The 13,064-nt window shown below is 38.9% G+C and overlaps 1 protein-coding gene and 1 non-coding gene across 3 annotated transcripts in view; both read left to right on the plus strand.

The window, feature by feature from the left end:
- Cped1 (cadherin like and PC-esterase domain containing 1) overlaps positions 1-9,458 on the plus strand; it is a 277,882-nt gene extending 268,424 nt beyond the window's left edge. Inside the window, exon 23 of one of the 2 annotated variants that reach the window (XM_075953492.1) lies at positions 7,540-9,458. In XM_075953492.1, coding sequence (XP_075809607.1) covers positions 7,540-7,764 — 225 coding nt within the window. In that variant the 3' untranslated portion in view covers positions 7,765-9,458. The remainder of the gene's footprint in view (positions 1-7,539) is intronic. The other variant, XM_075953493.1, reaches the window with a different exon arrangement.
- On the plus strand, positions 376-540 carry LOC142838542 (U1 spliceosomal RNA). Its single transcript, XR_012908594.1, has one exon. It is a non-coding gene; the product is annotated as a U1 spliceosomal RNA (small nuclear RNA).
- Positions 9,459-13,064: the final 3,606 nt, after the last annotated feature.

Below are 13,064 nucleotides of genomic sequence, written 5' to 3' on the forward strand. Positions count from 1 at the left end.
TTGGAACACTTACACCATGGAAATTGTTTCCTATTTTGTTCTCGGAGCCTGGAACCACATCAAAAGTTCCTTGGAGGTTATTCAGGTCGAGATCAGTTTTAGGGAAGGAATTTGCTTGTCGCACATTCTGAGTGCAGCAGGCCTGCTCTTTCTGCACGGACTTTTGGAAAATTCAAAGTTATTTCAGATGTAGCTATTAATTGCCGTAGCAAGACATTCATTCTGATGAACGTTTATGTGAAATCAATCTTGAGTGCCCGTGTTAAAAGCTGTAATGCTAGTTTTATGATGTAACTTAAAAGAATTTTTCCACTTGTTTGGAAAGTCTGAAAAGTCATAGGTCAAAACTAATCAAGCTGAAATGTGGCATTTCATATACTTACCTGGCAGAGGAAATATCATGATCATGAAGGTGGTTTTCCCGGGGCGGGCACCATCCATTGAACGCCGGATAGGCTGACCCCTGTGATTTCTCCAAATGAAGGGAACTCAAATGCATTGATTTGTGGTAGGGAGGGACTGCGTTCATGCCCTCCCCTGGATAACATAAAGTAAAGACGGCATTTCTGCACATTCTAAAATGTCTATACATAAAAATAAGGGAAGACCTACGATTGCAAACTGAGCGATATCTCAACATATTAAAATAAAATCTATGGAAGACTAGAAGTTATGTCCGGGATGCAAAGGACAAAACCTCTGTTCTCCTACACTGAGTCAGGCATCAGGGAACTGATCTCCTGTGGGGTTTTTATATTCCCGCCACATGAAGTTCCACTCCCCAATTATCCTAAGTACCACAGTTATCGGATTTACCTATCAATTACTATTAAAAGACTAGTTTTTACCTGAAAATAAAGTCGGAAGTCCACAACTGTGACTGCCATATTCTAGCCTAGATCTTTGCTGTGATAAATCTTTATTATAAGATGTGCTAAATGGTAAGACTTTATTCTGTTGAACAATGCTATCACCTTGATAGGCTATCATGTTTTGTGAAGTTCAGTTGTCCTTTTGTTTCGTCTGAATTTAAAATATAGTTCACAGCAGCAAATTTAGGAAATAGGCAAAGGAAAGAGGTAAAATGACTCACTTTGCATTAAAGAGGGCAAAAGATTTGTTATTTAATACTCCTAATTAAATACTGCCAACATTTACCAAATCATATATGTGTATGCCATTAACTGTATTATTAACCACATGAAGTGGGTCCTTTCCTTGCTAGGCAGACCCATCTACTGTCCCCTGTAGCAAACATATAGCAGCGTTAAATGTGCAGCTTAGTATTAGTCCCTGGCAGAGGTGACCTGTGTGCCAGTGTGTTTGGACCCTTTGTCCTGATTTTGAGGTCTAAATCTTTCATTGAGGATTTCTTACAGCTCCCTTACACTGTTTATTGCCATTGCTAATAGCTGCTCTCTTTCAAAGCAACGCTACACTTGACACATCAGTTGGATTTTAGCAACCCCAAACGGTCCTCTGACTTTTGGGAGGATCCCAACTTGACTTGTTTCCACACGAGATCAAAGGAAAGGACTTTTTACTATACAGGTATCAAGCATCCTTTTTGGCATACCATTTCCAACCCTTAAATATGTGTCTAAATTACTTTTTCTCCACTCTCGAGACCGAAACTGAAATAAGATGAGATTTTTGACATCTGGAGACAGCAGTTTGAAGTCTGGATGTTGGGTTTTACAAATAAGTTCAAAGAAATAATGGGCATGGAAACAGATTCTCGGGCCTACCATAAATTAGCACCAGTCTTCTTAATGTACTTGGGAACTATTTATTACGTGGAAACAACATGATGCCTGACCTTGTAGATCTGGTCCCAGACAATGTCTTTGAAGTCACTTCATTCTTGTTCCTACTTCAAGCATCTTAGACATGTGTCTTTATATAGTCCTCTTGAGGGTAGGGACCATATCTGAATTCCTCCACATGTTTTCTAGCGCAGAGAGCTCTGAATTTAGTAAGATAGGTTTTACATGGAGGAAGGAATCATTAGGAATTTGTATATGAAACCCTATGTTATTTTCTTGCTCTTTTGCTTTTTCATTGCAAAAAGATTGCATGAATTCTTGTTCTTCTAAAAGTTTAAAAATAAGTATATACAATAAAGCTAAAACCCTTTCCATGCATTGCTGACACTTTCAATGTGGTACCTAGCTGTTTGTCTATTTGTTGTTGGTTTTGGTTTTTGGTTTTGTTTTTTTTAAACAAGGTTTCTCTGTATGTAGGTCTGGCTCTTCTGGAACTGACTCTATAGACTGGCTTCAAACTCACAGAGATCTGCCTGCCTCTCCTTCCTGAGTGCTGGGAATAAAGGCGTGTGCCACCATGCCTAGCCTATAGCTCTATTTTAAGCTTACATTCTTGATTTTAATACAATTTATTTAAAAATGTTGGGCTTTCAACACTTAGAGTTACTAGATTTATATAGCACTGGATGCAATTTAGAATTCCTTTATTTCTACCCAAAAATTTTAAGAAGGAAAGAGAATATATGAAATGCTTTTTAATCTGCAGAATAAGCATTGTGCTTTCCATCACAGTAGTGAACATTGCATATATTAACCTACATTTTAAAATATTTATAATTCAATGGCTTTATTTGTTTATTTTATGCATACGTCTATATGTGCTTGTGCACATGTGTGTCAGTCAGCAAACACATGCGGAAGTCAGTTGTCTCCTCCCATTATGTGGATTTTAGGGAAATAAATTCAGGATGTCAGACTTGGTGGCAATCTCCTTTACCCACTGAGCCATCTTGCAGGCCCCTTTAACCCAAATTTTTCAATCAAGTTACAGAAAGAATAGCATCGAAGGTTGCTCCCCATCAAGAAACTTTCTTCCTTAATGTAGGTATAAACATAATAATACAATTTAAAATATACTTGGCAGTTTAACAAACATTGAGCACGTGATTAATTCCAGATTCTGTCCCAAACCCTCTGCATCCAGAACTCTGAGCTCTGAAAATGGGCAAGTGAGCCCCACTGATGTGTTCAGTTCAGTGTGTTACCCCATAATCCCTATCTGCCTCCACCCACTAGTGACGCACCTCAACTCCTGGATGTCCGATGGTGTGACTTTAGGCATACTTGGGACAAGCCATTCCAGGGAACTCCGTGATTACTGAGTTAATTCAGGACAGGTCACCACCTGGTTGATGTAAACACACACAATGCAGATCTCAGACACTGGTCTTGCTCACTCATTTGTGTTGTTCTGCCTGGCACATGTTTTTAGACACACATCTGCACAGCCCTTTGCAGACTTAGTCTCTCCTCTCCATACTGACGGCCACTGGGCTTCCAAAGCCTAGGCTCCAATGATGTGGGCCATTTGGTGAAACAGGACCTTTTCTTCAGCATTTACTTATAGTTTGTTTGCAGACCATGGAACTCGGTCAGATAACTTTACCCTCTAATCCTTGAGCTTCGATAAACTATATCTGCAGTCAAGCAGAAAGCAAAGTTTATGGGTTTTCCCCACAAGGCTTCTTGGCCCTGGTAACTCATGCGGCTTGATCAGAATGCCTATCCATCAGTAGGGTACACAAGCCTGTGTAACAGGAGCCCTCAGCCCAAACCAGAGTCTCACTATCAAAGCACAATCTTATTCAGTTCCTATTCTCCTCCTGCTCCTGGTAGACCCTGATTCAAGACGAATGCCTTATCAAATCTGCTGTATAAATATCCTGTTGACAATCAAGATGAGAACAGGATTAGAATTGTTCCCTAGATGTTGGGTTATAGAAGAATTAGGGAAAGATATCCCTGGCTGGCATGTATCTGTGAGGAGCAGAAGGCAAGCCGGACAGGAGAGTCATCTTTCTGAAGGACAGTGAGGGTTTCAGAGAGCACAGCTGGACTTGGGACTTAGACTGTGAACATTGGCTCTGCGTGCTTAGCATGTACCAGATCCTGGGTTCAGTTATAAGAACAGACACATACACTCATGCACACACACACACACACACACGCACACACATGCACACACACATACACTCCACATCACAGATACTAAACCTGGGGAAAGATGAGGATCACTGCCATTGCTCTTATTCTGTTTCCTCAAGTGCTCCACCCTCTACACACACACACACACACACACACACACACACACACACACACACACACTGGAAAAGACTGTGGAAAAAAGAAGCAAAGCTCTTAACAAAGAATATTTTCATTTTGGCTAGAATGGATCGAGTCATGGTTAATTTTGAGAGTAGACTTTTTCATACTTATGGAGAAACAGCTCATACAGAAAGCCCACCCCACCAACCACCAGTACTTTTCATTCTCAAATGATGGTGGTTATTTTCCTATTGACTCATTGTTTGTCTGTTTTTGTTTTTTGAAACAGGGTTTCTCTCTGGGTAGCTTTGACTGTCCCGGATCTCACTCTGTAGACCAGGCTGGCTTCAAACTCACAGAGATCCACCAGCTTCTGCCTCCCAATGCTAGAATTAAAGGTGTGAGCCACCACAGCCTGGTCCTGTATTGATTCTTAGCATGTATTTAGAGTTTGACTTGCAACCCTCAATTGCACAGCAACTCTAATCAACTGTGAAGATCTGATGTGCTCTATCTTTTTATTGGTCCATGAGTCATTGGTGCCTCATTAACCAGGTGAAGGATTCCTCACCTGCAGCCAGTAGATCATTATGGAGCTTAGTTATTTGGTCTTGCAAGAGATGTTTTTAATATTTTATCTTAATTATTGATAGACTATGGAAAAGCTTTGTCATTTTTAAACATCGGCTTTAGAATATATGATCATTTTTAGGAGACTCATTTGAGTTTTCAGAACAAATGATTGTGCATTTCTACATAATGCTTTGGCAATTTCCTGTAATGAAATATTTTATAATGTTGAAGTGGTTTTCTGTCCTGAAGTAAAGTGTATTGCTAGTAGTGTGACGTATACTATTACAGGGTATCTTAATGGATTTAATCCACATTGCCATTTTGAGGGAATTTCCACATGTATATATCTATTGGTAAATCAAAAATGAAATAATTTTCTTTATTTATCTCCATTCAGGATTCAGTATCAAATCAGTAGTGACTTTACAAAAAAAAAAAAAGATTTGGAAACACAATCTTTTATTATTCCCTAAAAAATAGTTTCCAAAATCAAAGCAAAGTGAACCAAGTGTGGTAGGCCCATTCACTGACCTGGGCATTCAAGAGTCCATTTCAAACAATGTCTGAGGAACATTAGGAATTCAGGAGTATTAATTAGCCTACCCTTGAGAAACTGCTGGGAGAGCCCCTCATCTCAGCTCTCTTTCTCCGAGACTAACATCAGCTGTCTAAAATCAGAAGTAAATTAACAAGTTTCCTACTGAGACAACGGAAAACGCTGACCCTACCTTTAGGTGAAATCTATTTATCTCAGAGAGATTGAAGTACATATTCTTGAATATCCTCCCTACACATCTACTTAAGAGTAGCAAATACATCAGCCCCAAGTATTAAAATAATGTTTAAATCACTCTAGCCTCGTGTGTCATGATAGACTTGCTTTCATCTTACATGTAATGAGTGTATAGACCACCATGGTAATTGCAGAAACCAAACAAGATAAAATCATATTTAAAAATTGCCTTCATTTTGGCTGCAGAACATTGGAATGATATTATTTCAAGACTGCATGCCATACGTATGCTTTAATGCTTCCTTATATAAACTTTTAGAATGGTGTTCACGAATGTTACCTGAGGACCCCCCCCCCCCCCACTTCAAACTACAGAGAATCTTCAGGAACGCACTGGTCTCTACACAGGCCTATCATTCGTGAGTGCTGATGTAATCTCTTGGGGGTAGAAGGACCTGGAAGAAGCATCTCCCTGAAGATCTGGAAAGTCAGCCCAAGCATAATGGCAAACTGAGCCTGAATCATAACCCACAGAGTTTCTTTGTCACAAGTGAATGTTTTCACTGCCCTTCCTAAGAGTCACCTACCTGATCCTAGAGCCTGAGAGAGGAAAAGCCAACCATTCTCACAGAAAGAGATTCACACCCCGGGGTTTAGCTAGGACTACTGGTTTTGAAATACACTACTGGCAACTTTTTCCTCAACTCTAACATCTTTCTTCTTTTTCCGTTGCCTTAAAATCGTGCAAATTGATTATGTTTTTTTTTTAAAGTCAAGATAAAAAGCTAATAGGACACATTAAATCCACATGGAATCCTTACATTGAAAAGTAACTCGGTTAACATTTTGGTATAGATCTTTAAAAAGTTTCTGTTTCAATGATTTTCTAAAATAATTTCGTTTACTTAAAGTATATAGCTATAATATTTATTTCTCAAATATACCATTTTGTTTGCAGGAACTGTTTTCATTGCATTCATTCTCTCATATGGGATCAAATGATATGTGCCTTAATTATTGCATTATTCCTGAAAGAATAGAAAAATCTATGTGACATAGTATACTTCCAGTTGTTATCCAGGAATATTTTCCCATGTCCCAGGAACTGACATAATATTGATGTCATGTGGCGAACATGATGAAGTTCTTGCTTTGCTATTTGTTGCTTTGGAGCATGCTCACTAGTATTTTCTTCCTTTCTATTATCTGACTTCCCAGGGACCTTACGCCTCCCCAGTTTCTTTCTTGTCCCCTACTTGACTTTCCCAATCCTTTAATTCTGACACCCTGAGTTCTGTTTGCTCACAGGCAGAAGATAATGATTTAGGCTTCCACCAGGACAATATCTTGCAAAATGTAAATATGAACCATAAATATAGCCTTATGTATGTATGAGTGTGGCTATTTACAAAGTAGCCGTGAATTACACAAAAGTGGTAAGTGACCAAGATAGGGAAAGAGATGGGAAGGAAAGTTCTGATTGTAAACTCTTTTGAGTCCATGAATTCTTTAGAATACCATCTACTCAAAATAATGCTTGAAATAAAGGCATATGTGCATACAAACATACATGAAACTTAAAGCATAGGCTAGTTTTCGTAAGTTCCATGATTTACTAACTGTCCAAAGGAATCCAGCTTCTAACTATAACACTGTCATCTTTGGGGTAAGGAATGGAAAAGTACTTTTGTTTTCTCTGAAAATAATGCAAGTTGCCATTTTGTTCCATGACAGACTTAAAGTACCAAATTTGAAATAATAATTTAGAAACTCACAACAGTGTCTGCTCTACTGTAGAGGGATAATGTCAAACCGTCAGATACTGCATCTGGTCCAATACACACACATGCTTACACACACACACACACGGTGTGAAAGAGGCATCATGTGGAACATTTCCACAGTCTCACTGGTAACAGAAGACTCAAGGTGTAAAAAGAGACAGGACTTCTAACCTCAGCTCTGGTCTTCTGTGAAACACAGGTAGCGGCAGTTCCTGTTTATGTAAATCATCTCTGTGCCTTTCAGGCAGCGTCTGTGAGGCAGCCACGCAGTGCAAGCGTGAACGTCAGTCATGTTGGTCGATGTGGAGCTCAAATATCTGGGGTTTCGCACCTCTAATTTCTTGTTCTTTATTTGCAGGTGGTTAAATCGAAGTTATCCAGAGAGCACCACGTTCTCAAGATGAAAAGATCCAAGAACCATACTGTGGAAAAATACTTCAGCAGTCAAAACAAGCGGCACCAACAAAATTCTGTCCCAAATGTTCATTCGCCATATCATGTCAGAGGGCCAATAAATCAGGTTTGTTCGGAGATCCTGTTCAGCAGGATGTGTGCGAGTCGGCGGTCTGCGCAGGCTCCCTGAAGAAGAGGTGAATTCAGAATTAGAGATAAGCCATTCACCAGGACAATGGTCTGAGAACCGAATGTGCCTCACGCATGCTTTGCAAGGATTGCACACTCACCAGTGCAAGCATGCACACCAAAGCACGCGGCTTACAAAAAAGTAATGACACCTTTTTCTCAGAACAGAACACACTCAAAAGTGACCTTGAGCATCCATCCTTGGTTTCAGGCCCAAGGACAGAGAACTATAAGGAGACCACTTAAAAGGTGATCACAAACTAGGACCACATGGACCAGATATTGTACTGCAATGATAATCAAGACAATGGAAATGCAGCGATATGGGCATAGGGGTAATGCCGTTCCTGCGCTATCTGCTCCATAGGCACACTAACGTGGGAAGAAGCAATACATTCCACATGGAGGGATATAACGTTTCAGTTCTTTACCAGGAGAAAGCGGGCTATTTGTGGTGGTTTGGGCTTTGAGGATCTAACGCTTATGAAAAACATTTCTTGTTATACTTTTAAGTTCGTAATGGAAGGGCAAGAACAGGAGAGATACTTTGCAGGGGGAGTCAAAGGGATTCTCTGCCTGTGATAAGAAGCGATATTGTATTGAACTCTGTGCTCTTGTGAGTTCCACAAACATCCCTCTACACCAGACTGTGAGCCCTGATGGGGAGCACAGTCTAAGTTGCTGATAGACATAATTTTGAAGTTTGGAAGAAAATAAAGTCCCCATTGGTTACTTTGTTACGTTTGTGGATACTCTCTTTGAAGAAGCTTTCCCTTGTCCTTTTAGATGTATCTCATCTAAGACAACGGTTACATTTTAGATATTTTTGCAAAGGACTGCAGATTCTCAAATGTATAAGAATTTTCTATGTACCCACAAAGTGTACTATGTGACTAGTATCTGTATTTTTATTTGAACAAATGTGTTTAATTTAAATTAAAGTAGCCTTATAAGAATTTTTATGAAAATTGTGGCATAAGTAGGGAACATACCTATTTCTAGCCTTGAAAACTTTCACTTCTGTCTTTTTAGGTACAAAATGGAAAATTGCCTTATTATATAACTGTTTTACGGGATAACATCTTACTGCTATCTATGGTGGGTTTTAAAGAATGAGTTGAGCCTGAGAAGAAGAAGAAACTGAGAGGCCTAACTCAGTATGTAGCTAAGATTACTCAATGTACAAATACCTCAAATTCATTGCCATAAAAAATGAAACTATTTTGTTCTATTGACCCGAGTTATCTCGAATGCATATCCACCTCCTTCAAATGCTCTATTTTTATATCTATTTTTATAAGAACATAAACATGGATTTATATTTAACTGTATTAAATTATATTTAAATATGCATATCACTTTGATAAAAACAACATATGCATTTAGAAATAGATTTTTTTGAACAGCGGTACCAAATTAACTTAAAAATTACATATTTTCCATACATACATCTATATACAAACACGGTTTTTAGATTTTCAGTTATTTTTCGATGTTATGAAATGCATCAAATTTTAATGCATTGCATATTCCACGACAGTATTAAAGTTAATGCTAGCCTTTTGTAACTCACTAGCCATGTCACTGTAAAAACTCTCTGACTTGAGTTAGCCTGACATTTTCTTCTTCACCACTGAAATAATACTAGACCTTAGAAACAATTGTAATGTATTTTTCAATAAATGTCAAACTGGTAACAATCTGTGTTCAGAGAGTGTTTTATACCTTCCCTCTTTTAAAAAGATTTTTAGATGTATGTGTTTTACAATGTATATGAAATTTCTGCCTGCATGTATGTATTGTATGCGTATCACATGAGTCCCTGCTGTTCATGGAGGTCAGAATTGAGCACTAGATTCTCTAGAAGTGGGGTTACAGAGGTTTCTGAGCCACTGTGCAAATGCTGGTAATGAAATCACAGACCTCTGCAAGAACAAGTGTCCTTAGCCACTGCGCCATCTCTCCAGACCCTTAGCTTCTCATCTGCTAAAGTTATACAGCTACATCAAGAGTGCCTACCAGTTGTGAGCCTAGCTTTTAACACCTGGATCACTGAGATAGCTGGCCAGAGCTAGCAGAAGCTTATTGACTGTGGATTGATAGATGGGGGAACCTCCATAGGACCAAACTAGGAATGTGGGTGACAGTTGTGTGGCTGGGCAGTCTGTGGGGCCACTGGCAGTGGGAGCATGATTTACCCTGGTGCATGTCCTGAAATTTTGGAGCCCATTCCCTATGGAAGGATACCTTGCTCGGCCGCGATATGGGGGGAGAGCTTGGTCCCGCGTCAAGTGATAAGACAGACTTTGTTGACTCTCCATGAAAGACTTCATCCTTTCTGAGGAGTGGATGGTGGGTGAGTGGAGGGGGGGAAGAGGGAGGGGGAGAAGGAGAGAAAACTATTGGTGATATATAAAATGAAAGAGAAATGAAAATGAAAAATAATAATAAAATAGAATGCCTACTGGGAAGGTGTACTGTCAAGTGGCTTCTCATGGTGGGCATGGCAAGCAGAACTAACCACATAGTCCTTCAGCTGTGACACTCTCTCAACAAGGCACGGGATGAACTCTCTCTGCTGTCTCCAGAGTTTCTGAATGTAGTTTAATAATAAGGTGGGTTTTTAAGATTATTTTTGTAAAAGAAGGCACTGAAATTCTAGTAACTGTTTCAATCATTTCTTACCTGAAGAAACTGTGTTTTGCATTGGGTAAATAGATGTGAAAATGTGTCTTTACAAATGTGTTTTTCTATTTTAGAGCATTTTAATTTGAGCAGGGGAAATTAGGAGTCGGCCTTTAAAAACATTTTAAGTGTGAAAGTTACAGGAAGTGTATTGTTTTGAGTAAAATTTGATCAGCATCCAATCTAAGCTAAACTTAAAACAAAACATTTGTAATATTAAAAGTCAAGAATAACTGCATAAACATTTCCAAGCTGCTCTATTGACACTGGGCAGAGGGATAGGGTGTGCCTGTGTGTGCAAGGGAGCATGTACATTGTGTGTGTGTGTGTGTGTGTGTGTGTGTGTGTGTGTGTGTGTATGTGTGTATTGTGCTTGTGCATGTGGTGTTTGTGTGTGTGTTACAAGTGCTGTGTACTGTTCACCTATAACCAAGCAGGACCTTGTAGAGATGCCAAAATACGCTCATCCATCTTGTTGGGCTGGTTTACAGTGGAGCTGTAGAACCTATTTTAGACTAATTTATTTTATGCCCATAAGTCTTCCCTACAGATGCACTGAGTCTCACTTTAAAGCATTGGGAGAACTTACTGGAAACAATTGTAATGGAAGTAAGGAAGAAAACAAAACCCAATGGTACCTGCATCTTTAGTTTGTCTTTTTAGTTCCATTCCACTGAAAAATTCCAAAGAAATTAAAAAAAAAAAGGGGGTCCAAAGGTACATTGTCCAATAAGAGTTCTTTTCGCAGATCTAAGACTTTGGCATCAAATGAGAGAAGAGGCATCTAGTGTTGTAAAAGCTCAAGCCAAGATCACACCAAACACTGCCTTACATTTAAGCAAATGCTGAAACGAAAATAGAAGAAAATCACCAATATCTACGCTAGTACTGCTGCACTTAAAATAAGCAAAGGGAACAACAACTTCAAAAGCACACATCCCAGAACATCTCAGCCACACCCCGTCCTACAGTTTTGACTAAATCAAGGAATAACTGCCCTGCGAATGGTACTCTGAATTTTGCTGCTGTTTGCTTGCTGCCTTGCTTGTTTTTGAAACAGAGGCTCCCTATGTAGCCAACTCTGGCCTGAAACTCAACATCCTCCTTGAGTTACAGTCACGAATCATTACACCTGACTTTATTTTTTATATGCATTTAAATTTCAAATGCTTCTGATGACTCTTGGAAGTGAAGGCAATTTTGGTAGATCATATCAGTTTAAGGAGTTGATTCAGACATTGTCAGAACCCATCCCCCAAAACCTGCTAAAGAAAACGGGATCTTGAGCCTGCCTGCCAACTAGACTGTGCCCGGCAACGCTTGCAGGTCTGAAAACCATTAATCATGTTTTTATTTTTGTAGTAACTACTGTTGCCACCTTCCATATTCCTCTGATGATCCACTCACTTGGTAGATGGACAGCCAGGCTCATTTTCCCCTCACCAATACAAACTGTGTTCCTAGCACCACAATCGACTTCTTTTCTTTATGTTCACTGGAATGTAAAGAATTTGCTCTGTGGATAACAGATCACGGAGCCTCGGCACACTCAATAATACAATCAATTTGTTCACATTTACAATGTACCGAGGGTAATCTATAAGTCTACTTACAACATAAATCAGCATAATTCCTTAGCTCTAACAGAAAGAACAACATCTACGTTGAGAGAAAGTATTATGGCAGATTCGTATCTGGTGCCAATATTCACGTAGGTTAGGTTTGGGACTTAATTTGTGCTGATTGGCATCTTAATTAATACTGTAGGCTTCTGCAAAGAACTGTTTTAATTTAGCCAATAAAAAGCCTTTTTTTCTAACACTGTAAAATTCATCTGGGAAAATTGCATTTTAGATTAAGTTATGAAAAGACATTTCATATCTCAAACCAAGATTTTCCCCCTCAGGCCATTTATGTATAACATCCATAATGTTCACTTTATTACAGGTAATAAAAATAGGTACTTTTTGTTGCATAAAAAGTAATTCATACACTCTCCCTAAAAATGCTTAGATACATTTAAAGCAAAGTGATTATACTTGCTTATGACCACATAAGCAGCCAGAAGCACAAGGGTTTCATAAACTTAAATGTATTCAGTAGATTCTCAACTATGTGGTGGTTTTTCTCATGATAGGTTGGTGGGCACAGTGTGTCAACTTGATGAAGCTTTTAGTGTGAGTAAATGGTAATGGCATGTGATTCATACATAATTCCTTCGGTTGTATTTCCACTTTCTCTTTATAATAAAATCTATGGGTTGAAATCTTAAAAAAATTCATTTTCACTTGAGTATGACATCAAGGTCAATATTTTGATTTTTCTTAAAGTCTCACATTCAAATTGGGTTCATATTTGCGTGGTTTTTTTTTTTCTGGTTGCTAAATCTGTACAATGAATTCATTTGGGTTTTTTTTATTGATTTTTATTGAGCTCTACATTTTTCTCTGCTCCCTCCCTGCCTCTCCCCTCCCTTTCAGCCCTCCCCCAAGTTCCCCATGCTCCCAATTTACTCAGATCTTGTCTTTTTCTACTTCCCATGTAGATTAGATCTATGTATGTCTCTCTTAGGGTTCTCATTGTTGTCTACGTTCTCTAGGATTGGGATTTGTAGGC

This window comes from Microtus pennsylvanicus, chromosome 19 (genome assembly GCF_037038515.1).
Source record: "Microtus pennsylvanicus isolate mMicPen1 chromosome 19, mMicPen1.hap1, whole genome shotgun sequence".
In the NCBI taxonomy this organism is placed as follows: Eukaryota; Metazoa; Chordata; class Mammalia; order Rodentia; family Cricetidae; genus Microtus; species Microtus pennsylvanicus.